Here is a 13,309-nt window from a genome sequence, read left to right on the forward strand (position 1 = left end):
CAAGGTAAACCACAACCAAACACTACTGAAATATTCCAACTCTTGCATTTCAACGAAAGAAATTCAAAATGAACTTTGAAAAATGAAGGGAATGTAACTCTGACAAGGTAAAACACAACCAAACACTACTGAAATATTCCAACTCTTGCATTTCAACGAAAGAAATTCAAAATGATCTTTGAAAAATCAAGAAATTGTAACTTTGACAAGTTAAACCACAACAAAACAATTATTAAATATTACAACTCTTGCAATTCAATTAAAGAAATTCAAAATGATATTTTAAAAATCAATAATATGTAACTGTGACAATGTAAACCACAACGAAACACTTCTGAAATATTCCAACTCTTGCATTTCAACGAAAGAATTTCAAAATGAACTTTGAAAAATCAAGAAAAAGTAAGTGTGACAAGGTAAACCAGAACCAAACGCTACTGAAATATTCCAACTCTTGCATTTCAACAAAAGAAATTCAAAATGAACTTTGAAAAATCAAGAAAGTGTAACTGTGACAAGGTAAACCACAACCAAACACTACTGAAATATTCCAACTCTTGCATTTCAACGAGAGAAATTCAAAATAATCTTTGAAAAATAAAGAAAATGTAACTGTCACAAGGTAAACCACAACGAAACACAACTGAAATATTCCAACTATTGCATTTCAAGGAAAGAAATTCATAATGAAGTTTGAAAAATTAAGGGAATGTAACTGTGACAAGGTAAACTACAACAACACACTACTGAAATATTCCAACTCTTGCATTTCAACGAAAGAAATTCAAAATGAACTTTGAAAAATCAAGAAAATGTAACTGTGACAAGGTAAACCACAACCAAACACTACTGAAATATTCCAACTCTTTCATTTCAACGAAAGAAATTCAAAATGAAATTTGAAAAATTAAGTTAATGTAACTGTGATAAGGTAAACTACAACAATACACTACTGAAATATTCCAACTCTTGCATTTCAACGTAAGAAATTCAAAATGAACTTTGAAAAATCAAGAAAATGTAACTGTGACAAGGTAAACCACAACCAAACACTACTGAAATATTCCAACTCTTCCACTTCAATGAAAGAAATTAAAAATTAACTTTGAAAAATCAATAAAATGTAACTGTGACAAGGTAAACCACAACCAAACACTATTGAAATATTCCAACTCTTGCATTTCAATTAAAGAAATTCAAAATGAACTTTGAAAAATCAAGAAAATGTAACTGTGACAAGGTAAACCACAACCAAATACTACTGAAATATTCCAACTCTTGCATTTCAACGAAAGAAATTCTAAATGAACTTTGAAAAATCGAGAAAATGTAACTGTGACAAGGTAAACCACAACCAAACACTACTGAAATATACCAACTCTTGTATTTCAACGAAAGAAATTCAAAATGAACTTTGATAAATCAAGAAAATGTAAATGTGACAATGTAAACAACGTCAAAACACTACTGAAATATTCCAACTCTTGAATTTAAAAGAAAAAAATTCAAGATGAACTTTGAAAAATCAAGAAAATGTAACTGTGACAAGGTAAACCACTACCAAACACTACTGAAATATTCCAGCTCTTGCATTTCAACGAGAGAAATTCAAAATGAACTTTGAAAAATTAAGAAAATGTAACCGTGACAAGGTAAACCACAACCAAACACTACTGAAATATTCCAACTTTTGCATTTCAACGAAAGAAGTTCAAAATGAACTTTGAAAAATTAAGAAAATGTAACTTTGACAAGGTTAACCACAACCAAACACTACTGAAATATTCCAACTCTTGTATTTCAACTAAATAAATTCAAAATGAAATTTGAAAAATCAAGAGAATGTAGCTATGACAAGGTAAACCACAACAAAACGCTACTGAAATATTCCAACTCCTCTTGCATTTCAATGAAAGAAATTCAAAATAAACTTTAAAAAATCAGGAAAATGTAACTGTGACAAGGTAAACCACATCGAAACACAACTGAAATATTCCAACTCTTGCATTTCAATGAAAGAAATTCAAAATGAACTTTGAAAAATCAAGAAAATGTAACTTTGACAAGGTAAACCACAACCAAACACTACTGAAATATTCCAACTCTTGCATTTCAACGAAATAAATTCGAAATGAACTTTGAAAAATCAAGAAAATGTAACTGTGACACGGTAAACCAAAACCAAACACTACTGAAATATTCCAACTCTTGCATTTCAACGAAGGAAATTCAAAATGAACTTTGAAAAATCAGGAAAATGTAACTGTGACAGGGTAAACCCCAACCAAACACAACTGAAATATTCCAACTCTTGCATTTCAACGAAAGAAATTCAAAATGAACTTTGAAAAATCAAGAGAATTTAACTCTGACATGGTAAACCACAACCAAACACGACTTAAATATTCCAACTCTTGCATTTAAACTAAATAATTTAAAATGAACTTTTAAAAATCACGAAAATGTAACTGTGACAAGTTAAAACACAACCAAACACTACTGAAATATTTCAACTCTTGCATTTAAACGAAAGAAATTAAAAATGAACTTTGAAAAATCAGTAAAATGTAACTATGACAAGGTAAACCACTACAAAACACTACTGAAATATTCCAACTCTTGCATTTAAACGAAAAAAAATTCAAAATTAACTTTGAAAAATTAAGAAAATGTAACTGTGACACGGTAAACCACAACTAAATACTACTGAAATATTCCAACTATTGCATTTCAACGAAATAAATTCGAAATGAACTTTGAAAAAGAAAGAAAATGTAACTGTGACATGGTAAACCACAACTAAACACTACTGAAATATTCCAACTATTGCATTTCAACGAAATAAATCAAAAATTAACTTTGAAAAATCAAGAAAATGTAACTCTGACAAGGTACAGAACAACAAAACAAAACTGATATATTCCAGCTCTTTCATTTCAATGAAAAAATGAACAATGAACTTCGAAAAATCGAGAAAACGTAACTGTGACAAGGTAAGCCACAACGAAACACTACTGAAATATTCCAACTCCTGCATTTCAACGAAAGAAATTCAAAATGAACTTTGAAAAATCAAGAAAATGTAACTGTGACAAGGTAAACCACAACGAAACACAACTGAAATATTCCAACTCTTGCATTTCAACGAAAGAAATTCAAAATGAACTTTGGAAAATCAAGAAAATGTAACTGTGACAAGGTGAACCACAACCAAACACTACTGAAATAATCCAACTCTTGCATTTCAACGAAAGAAATTCAAAATGAACTTTGAAAAATCAAGAAAATGTAACTGTGACAAGGTGAACCACAACCAAACACAACTGAAATATTTCAACTCATGCATTTCAACGAAAGAAATTCAAAATGAACTTTGAAAAATCAAGAGAATGTAACTCTGACAAGGTAAACCACAACCAAACACTACTGAAATATTCCAACTCTTGCATTTCTAAGAAAGAAATTCAAAATGAAATTTGAAAAATCATGAAAATGTAACTGTGACACGGTAAACCACAACCAAACACTACTGAAATATTCCAACTCTTGCATTTCAACGAAAGAAATTCGAAATTAACTTTGAAAAATCAAGAGAATGTAACTGTGACAATGTAAACCACAACAAAACACTACTTAAATATTACAACTCTTGCATTTCAAAGAGATAAATTCTCAATGAACTTTGAAAAATCAAGACAATGTAACTGAGACAAGGTAAAACACAACCAGACACTACAGAAATATTCCAACTCTTGCTTTTCAATGAAAGAAATTCAAAATGAACTTTGAAAAATCAAGAAAATGTAACTGTGACAAGGTAAACCACAACGAAACCCAACTGAAATATTCCAACTCTTGCATTTCAACGAAAGAAATTCAAAATGAACTTTAAAAAATCAAGAGAATGTAACTGTGATAAGGTAAACCACAACCAAACACTACTGAAATATTCCAACTTTTGCATTTCAATGAAATAAATTCACAATGAACTTAGAAAAATCTAGAAAATGTAACTGTGACAAGGTAAACCACAACCAAACACTACTGAAATATTCCAACTCTTGCATTTCAACGAAAGAAATTCAAAATGAACTTTGAAAAATTAAGAGAATGTAACTATGACAAGATAAACCACAACCAAACACTACTGAAATATTCCAACTCTTGCATTTCAACGAAAGAAATTCAAAATGAACTTTGAAAAATTAAGGGAATGTAACTGTGACAAGGTAAACTACAACAACACACTAATGAAATATTCCAACTCTTGCATTTCAATGAAAGAAATTCAAAATGAACTTTGAAAAAACAAGAAAATGTAACTGTGACAAGGTAAACCACAACCAAACACTACTGAAATATTCCAACTCTTGCATTTCAATGTAAGAAATTCAAAATAAACTTTGACAAATCAAGAAAATGTAACTGTGACAAGGTAAACCACAACCAAACACTACTGAAATATTCCAACTCTTGTATTTCAATGAAAGAAATTAAAAATGAACTTTGAAAAATCAAGAAAATGTAACTGTGACAAGGTAAACCACAACCAAACACTACTGAAATATTCCGACTCTTGCATTTCAACGAAAGAACTTCGAAATGAACTTTGAAAAATCAAGAAAATGTAATTGTGACACGGTCAACCACAACCAAACACTACTGAAATATTCCAACTCTTGCATTTCAACGAAAGTAAGTCAAAATGAACTTTTGAAAATCAAGAAAATGCAACTGTGACTAGGTAAACCACAACCTAACACTACTAAAATATTCCAACTCTTGCATTTCAACGAAGGATATTCAAAATGAACTTTAAAAAATAAAGAAAATGTAACTTTGACAGGGTAAACCACAAACAAACACTACTGAAATATTCCATCTCTTGCATTTCAATGAAATAAATTCAAAAAGAACTTTTAAAAATCAAGAAAATGTAACTCTGACACGGTAAACTACTACCAAACAATAGTGAAATATTCCAAGACTTGCATTTCAATGAACGAAATTCAAAATGAACTTTGCAAAATCAAGAAAATGTAACTTTGACACGTTAAACCACAACCAAACACTACTAACATATTCTAACTCTTGCATTTCAACGAAGTAATTTCAAAATGAACTTTGAAAAATCAAGAAAATTTAAGTGTGTCAAGGTAAACCACAACCAGACACTACTTAAATATTCAAACTCTCGCATTTCAACGAAAGAAATTCAATTGAACTTTGAAAAATCAAGAAAATGTAACTGTGACAAGGTAAACCACAAGCACACACTATTGAAATAGTCCAATTCTTGCATTTCAACGAAAGAAATTCAAAATGAACTTTGAAAAATCAAGAAAATGTAATTGTGACAAGGTAAACCACAACCAAACACTACTGAAACATTCCAACTCTTGCATTTCAACGAAGGAAATTCAAAATGAACTTTGAAAAATCAGACCTTTGGAGGGGGACGGGCCGGGGGGAGGGGGTCGTTCTGTGTCTCAATGCACAAAAAAAGTATAAAAAATGGGGGGGAAGGGGAGGGGAGGAGGGGAGGAGGAGGAGGAGGAGGAGGAGGAGGAGGAGGGGGAGGAGGAGGAGGAGGAGGGGAGGGGAGGGGAGGGGAGGGGGAGAAGGGGAGGGGAATGGGAGGAGGGAGGGAGGAGATGGAGGGAGAGGGGCCCCTTTGGGGGACCAAAGGGGGGAGGGGCCCTATGGGCCCGGGGGGGTATGGGGGAATCTTGAGGGCCGGGGGGCCCTTTTGGAAGCCAAGTGGACCTTTGAGGACCGGTGGCTTCCTTCGGGGTTGGGGTAGAGGGATTGGAACCCTTTGGGGTTGGGGTAGAGGACCTCACAACACTGTTAAAATCGAACTTGTGTATTATAACGACCACAAAGTTTTACCCTCAAATTCTCTCCTAAAATCTCTTCAAAAATCATATTTTAAAATGTCTCTAACTGTTTAGCCGAAATAATTACATAAAATGACTAAAACGGTTTCTCCCAAATAATCCCTAAACGTAATTTCAGCGTGTTCCTTTTGTTTGGCATCCCTGTGCTTTCACTTTGTCCCGGAGACAATTCTCTTTGGGAATGCACCAAATACATTAATTAACTTGACGTCATCTGTCAGACATTCCCTGGAAACAATTTGATTAATGACTGACAGCACAGGTGTTCCCCGGAAACTCATATCATTTGGCTCGAACAACAACAAGAAGGGAGCGAGAAATTTCCTGTTTTTCAAATTCTCACTGACAAAAACCATAAAAACATCAAATAAATTGACCAACACACATAACCATCCATAAAAACAGACATAAATGTGAGAAAGTACCTGTTTTTCAAATCCACACTGACAAAAACCATAAATCATCCATAATTTGATGTTGAAATCCGTGAAAAACATCGAATAAATTGAACAACACACATAACCGTCCAAGAAAACAAACATAAAAGTGACAAAATTCCTGTTTTTCCAAGTGAGAAAATTACTGTTTTTTCATTCTCAGTGAGAAAACCATAAACCACGTGGTTCTCGTGGGACTCTATGCCCATATATGGTGTTATCGTGGGACCTTTACCCCCCTTTCTACTATCTATGTGTATTATCTCTATGTGTTTCGTCTCTATGTGTGTGTCGTCTCTGTGTGTTTGTCGTCTCTGTGTGTTTGTTGTCTCTGTGTATTTGTCTTCTCTGTGTGTGTGTAGTCTCTGTGTGTGTGTCGTCTCTGTTTGTGTGACGTCTTTGTGTGTGTGTCGTCTCTGTGTGTGTTTCGTCTCTGTGTGTGTGTCGTCTCTGTGTGTGTGTCGTCTCTGTGTGTGTCGTCTCTGTGTGTGTGTCGTCTCTGTGTATTTGTAGGCTCTGTGTGTTTGTCTTCTCTGTGTATGTGTCATCTCTGTGTATGTGTCGTCTCTGTGCGTGTGTCATCTTTGTGTGTTTGTCGTCTCTGTGTGTGATTCGTCCCTGTGTGTGTGTCGTCTCTGTTTGTGTGACGTCTGTTTGTGTGTGTCGTCTCTGTGTGTGTGTCGTCTCTCTGTGTGTGTCGTCTCTCTGTGTGTGTTGTCTCTATGTGTGTGTCGTCTTTGTGTATGTGTTGTCTCTGGTTTATGTTAGGTTAGGTTAGGGGGGTTAGTTGCCCTCAAATCACTATCGACTATTAAAAAGGGTACTAGGCCTTTGAATTTCAAATCAAATGAGCCCTTTTTCAACTTTCTACGACCAAGATTTCAATGAAAACCTTATATGCCCCGTCTCTGTGTCGTCTCTGTCGTCTCTGTGTGTTTTTCGTCTCTCTGTGTGTTGTCTCCTGTGTGTTTGTCGTCTCTGTGTATTTTTCGTCTCTGTGTGTTTGTCTTCTCTCTGTGTGTGTCGTCTCTGTGCGTGTGTCGTCTTTGTGTGTTTGTCGTCTCTGTGTGTATCGTCTGTGTGTGTGTGTGTCGTCTCTGTTTGTGTGACGTCTGTGTGTGTGTGTCGTCTCTCTGTGTGTGTCGTCTCTCTGTGTGTGTCGTCTCTCTGTGTGTGTTGTCTCTATGTGTTTGTCGTCTTTGTGTGTGGGTCGTCTCTGGTTTATGTTAGGTTAGGTTAGGGGGGTTAGTTGCCCTCAAATCACTTTCGACTATTAAAAAGGGTACTAGGCCTTTGAATTTCAAATCGAATAAGCCCTTTTTGAAGTTTCTACGAGAAAGATTTCAGTAAAAACCTTATCTCTATGTGTATCTATGTGTATTATCTCTAAGTGTTTCGTCTCAGTGTGTTTGTCTTCTCTATGTGCTTGTCGTCTCTGTGTATGTTTAGTCTCTGTGTGTTTGAAATCTTTATGTGTGTGTTATCTCTCTGTGTGTGTCGTTTTTTTATGTTTTTAGTCTGTGTGTGTGTTTAGTCTCTGTTTGTATTTAGTCTCTGTGTGTTTGTCGTCGCTGCGTGTTTGTTGTTTATGTGTCGTCTCTGTGCGTGTGTCGTCTTTGTGCGTTTGTCGTCTCTGTGTGTATCGTCTGTGTGTGTGTGTGTCGTCTCTGTTTGTGTGACGTCTGTGGGTGTGTGTCGTCTCTCTGTGTGTGTCGTCTCTCTGTGTGTGTCGTCTCTATGTGTTTGTCGTCTCTGTGTGTGGGTCGTCTCTGGTTTATGTTAGGTTAGGTTAGGGGGGTTAGTTGCCCACAAATCAATTTCGACTATTAAAAAGGGTACTAGGCCTTTGAATTTCAAATCGAATAAGCCCTTTTTGAAGTTTCTACGACAAAGATTTCAGTAAAAACCTTATCTCTATGTGTATCTATGTGTATTATCTCTATGTGTGTCGTCTCTATGTGTGTGTCGTCTCTGTGTGTTTGTCGTCTCTGTGAGTGTTTGTCGTCTCTGTGTGTGTGTCGTCTTTGTGTGTTTGTAGTCTTGGTGTTTGTTTAGTCTCTGTGTGTGTGACGTCTTTGTGTGTGTGTCGTCTCTGTGTGTGTTTCGTCTCTGTGTGTGTGTCGTCTCTGTGTGTTTGTCGTCTCTGCGTGTGTCGTCTCTGTGTGTTTGTCGTCTCTGTGTTTTTGTCGTCTCTGTGTGTTTGTCTTCTCTGTGTATGTGTCGTCTCTGTGTATGTGTCGTTTTGTGCGTGTGTCGTCTTTGTGTGTTTGTCGTCTCTGTGTGTGATTCGTCCCTGTGTGTGTGTCGTCTCTGTTTGTGTGACGTCTGTTTGTGTGTGTCGTCTCTCTGTGTGTGTCGTCTCTCTGTGTGTGTCGTCTCTGTGTGTGTGTCGTCTCTATGTGTTTGTCGTCTCTGTGTATGGGTTGTCTCTGGTTTATGTTAGGTTAGGTTAGGGGGGTTAGTTGCCCTCAAATCACTTTCGACTATTAAAAAGGGACAAAGATTTCAATAAAAACCTTATATGCCCCGTCTCTGTGTCGTCTCTGTCGTCTCTGTGTGTTTTTCGTCTCTCTGTGTGTCGTCTCTATGTGTTTGTCGTCTCTGTGTGTTTGTCTTCTCTGTGTGTGTTTCGTCTCTGTTTATGTGTCGTCTCTGTGCGTGTGTCGTCTTTGTGTGTTTGTCGTCTCTGTATGTATCGTCTCTGTGTGTGTGTCGTCTCTGTTTGTGTAACGTCTGTGTGTGTGTGTCGTCTCTCTGCGTGTGTCGTCTCTCTGTGTGTGTCGTCTCTATGTGTTTAACGTCTCGGTGTGTGGGTCGTCTCTGGTTTATGTTAGGTTAGGGAAGCTAGTTGCCCTCAAATCACTTTCGACTATTAAAAAGGGTACTAGGCCTTTGAATTTCAAATCGAATGAGCCCTTTTTCAAGTTTCTACGACAAAGATTTCAATAAGAACCTTATATGCCCCCAGGGCATAACTTATAATCCTTGCACTGAGGGTTGTGGGGGAGTGTCTGGGGAAAAGGTGGGCGAGAGAGGGGATCTAGTTGCCCTCAAGTCACTTTTGACTATTAAAAATGTCATTAACCCTTTGAATTGTAAATCTAACAGGCGCTTTTTCAAGTTTCTACGACAAAGATTTCAGTAAAAACCTTATCTATATGTGCATCTCTGGGTATTCTCTCTATGTGTGTTGTCTCTATGTGTGTCGTCTCTGTATGTTTGTCGTCTCTATGCATGTTTTGTATTTGTGTGTGTTTCGTCTCTATGTGTTTGTCGTCTGTGTGTGTGTGTCGTCTCTGTTTGTGTGACGTCTCTGTGTGTGTGTCGTCTGTGTGTGTGTTTTGTCTCTGTGTGTGTGTCGTCTCTGTGTGTTTGTCGTCTCTGTGTGTGTCTTCTCTGTGTGTTTGTCGTCTCTGTGTATTTGTCGTCTCTGTGTGTTTGTCTTCTCTGTGTGTGTGTCGTCTCTGTGTATGTGTCGTCTCTGTGCGTGTTTCGTCTTTGGGTGTGTGTCGTCTCTGTGTGTGTGTCGTCTCTGTGTGTGTGTCGTCTCTGTGTGTGTGTTGTCTCTGTTTGTTTGACGTCTGTGTGTGTGTCGTCTCTCTGTGTGTGTCGTCTCTGTGTGTGTTGTCTCTTTGTGTTTGTCGTGTCTTCGTATGTTGGATCTGTATGTGTCTTTCATCTCTGTTTTCTGGACGTGTGTGTTCTCTTGATACCCCTGGGTCTTTGTTGGCCGTGTGCTTTAGACTTCACTATGTGTGTGTGTGTCGTCTCTGTGTAGTTGTAGTTTCGATGCTTTTGTCGTCTCTGTGTGTGTATCGTCTCTGTGTGTAGGTCGTCTCTGGTTTATATTAGGTTAGGTTAGGTTAGGGGGGTTAGTTACCCTCAAATCACTTTCGACTATTAAAAAGGGCACTAGCCCTTTGAATTTCAAATCAAATGAGCCCTTTTTTCAAGTTTCTACGACAAAGATTTCAATAAAAACCTTAAATGTCCCCAGTGCATAACTTATAATCCTTGCCCTGAGGGTTGTGGGGAAGTGTACCCCTCAAAAACATATTTTGTATCTGGAAATCAACTACGCTGAACAAAATGGCTATCTCAAAATTTTTATTGTATGTGTTTGGGGGAAGAATGGGTGTGTGGAGGGGGGGCTAGTTGCCCTCCAATAACTTTCAAACTATTAAAAGGGTACTAGCCCTTTGAATTTCCAATCGAATGAGCTTTTCTGAAGTTTCTACGACAACACCTTCTTTAAAAACCTTATATGCCCCCAGGGAATAACTTAAAACCCTTGCCCTGAGGGATTTGGGGGAGTGTCATCCTCAAAACCATATTTTCCATCTGGAAATCAACTACTCTGAACAAAATGGCTATCTCAAAATTTTGATTGGATGTGTTTGGGGAAATGATAGGTGTGGGGGGCTAGTTGCCCTCCAATCAATTTCGACTATTAATAAGGGCACTAGCTCTTTGAATTTCCAATCGAATGAGCATTTTTTTAAGTTTCTACGCCAACGCCTTCTATAAAAACATTATATGCCCCCAAGGCATAACTTAAAACCCTTGTGTTTGCTTTTTTTGCTCTTTACGCAATTTGATGTCTTTTCATACTAATGTCTTTTCAAAGATTTTTTATATTGAAGCTAGTCCGATTTCTAACGACGAGATTTAGGCTACTAAGCTTCAAACTTTTAGTTTTTTAAGGTTTTTAAATTGTTGTAATCCCATGTCAAAATAGAGAATCATCATTTGTAATAATTGCAAATTTTCGTTTTTTGGGTCTTCCTACTGACATTATATAACTGGTTGCATTCAAAATGGTTTTCTTTTTTAAGGTTTTTGAATTGTTGTAGTTGTAAGCAAATCCCTTGTTAAAATATGCACAAATGTTTTTGTAATTACCAGTTTTTTGCTCTTTACGCAATTTGATGTCTTTTCATATTGCAGTGTTTTCAAAGATATTTTATTATTGAAGCTAGCAGATTTTTGACAACAGTATATACTAATCTTCAAACTTTTGGTTTTCTTTTTTAAGATTTTTGAATTGTTGTAATCCATTGTCAAAATAGAGAATCATCATGTGTAGTAATTGCAAATTTTCGTTTTTCGGGCCTTACCTACGACATAATATAACTGTTTGCGTTCAAACCTATAAGCTTAAGGACGGATCGAGTTGATTTTATCTAAAAAAAAAAAAACTAATTTTAATTCCTTGAATAAACTTTAAAATTATTGCACCGTAAATATTTTTACAGTTTACATAATATGGTAACTTTAGCGATTCTGAACTGAACTTGAATTTTTTTTTTTTTTTTCATGTCTTAAAAAGACATTGCTTATAATTATAACAAAACAAATTTGGTACTGATGTTTTCCTAACAACTATTTATATATATATATATATATATATATATATATATATATATATATATATATATATATATATATATATATTATATATATATATATATATATATATATATATATATATATATATATATATATATATATATATATATATATATATATATATATATATATATATATATATATATATATATATATATATATATATATATATATATATATATATATATATATATATATATATATATATATATATATATATATATATATATATATATATATATATATATATATATATATATATATATATATATATTTAAGAAACTTTTGGTTTTCTTTTTTAAGATTTTTGAATTGTTGTAATCCATTGTCAAAATAGAGAATCATCATGTGTAGTAATTGCAAATTTTCGTTTTTCGGGCCTTACCTACGACATAATATAACTGTTTGCGTTCAAACCTATAAGCTTAAGGACGGATCGAGTTGATTTTATCTAAAAAAAAAAAAAAACTAATTTTAATTCCTTGAATAAACTTTAAAATTATTGCACCGTAAATATTTTTACAGTTTACATAATATGGTAACTTTAGCGATTCTGAACTGAACTTGAATTTTTTTTTTTTTTCATGTCTTAAAAAGACATTGCTTATAATTATAACAAAACAAATTTGGTACTGATGTTTTCCTAACAACTATTTATATATATATATATATATATATATATATATATATATATATATATATATATATATATATATATATATATATATATATATATATATATATATATATATATATATATATATATATATATATATATATATATATATATATATATATATATATATATATATATATATATATATATATATATATATATATATATATATATATATATATATATATATATATATATATATATATATATATATATATATATATATATATATATATATATATATATATATATATATATATATATATATATATATATATATATATATATATATATATATATATATATTTTTTTATATATATATATATATATATATATATATATATATATATATATATATATATATATATATATATATATATATATATATATATATATATATATATATATATATATATATATATATATATATATATTAGATATGTATTACCATAAAAATAACTTACGAATTTATTAAGATCCATTTCAGCTACCAGGTATGGTGAACTTTGTACACTTACGCAAGTAAGAGCCCACCTCTTTTGCCTCTTGCTAGTATTGCTCTGAAACAAGTTTATCCAATCCCAAACATCATTTCAGCCTTTAGCCAAGAACCTTGTGTGTAACGGTATTTTGATATAAAGGTATAAATTCGGGTGACCTCGTACCTGATTTATTGCAAAGGTCAGCAACCAGGTTTGGAGATTTTAGGCTCTGTTTTGTCTGCTTCAGTTTTTTTTTTGTCTACTGTCTACGTCATAAGCGCCACCACCATAAAAATAGACATGCTTATGAAAAAATGTTCTGACCTTTCCTTTTTTACAGACGTGTGCAAAATTTGTTTTGAAAACAGAAGGTGGTTGAAAATTCACACAACTCTCCCCCACCCA

General features: G+C 34.0%; 1 protein-coding gene across 1 annotated transcript in view; it reads right to left on the minus strand.

Moving 5' to 3' along the window:
• The window catches only part of LOC148950401 (uncharacterized), a 52,867-nt gene extending 39,854 nt beyond the window's left edge, over positions 1-13,013 (minus strand). The window contains exon 1 of the mRNA XM_089091587.1: positions 12,887-13,013. Coding sequence (XP_088947713.1) covers positions 12,887-12,904 — 18 coding nt within the window. The 5' untranslated portion in view covers positions 12,905-13,013. The remainder of the gene's footprint in view (positions 1-12,886) is intronic.
• Between the last annotated feature and the right edge of the window lie 296 nt (positions 13,014-13,309).

Source organism: Artemia sp. Qi Xiang Cuo, chromosome 7 (genome assembly GCF_049724085.1).
Source record: "Artemia sp. Qi Xiang Cuo chromosome 7, ASM4972408v1, whole genome shotgun sequence".
Taxonomy (NCBI): Eukaryota; Metazoa; Arthropoda; class Branchiopoda; order Anostraca; family Artemiidae; genus Artemia; species Artemia sp. Qi Xiang Cuo.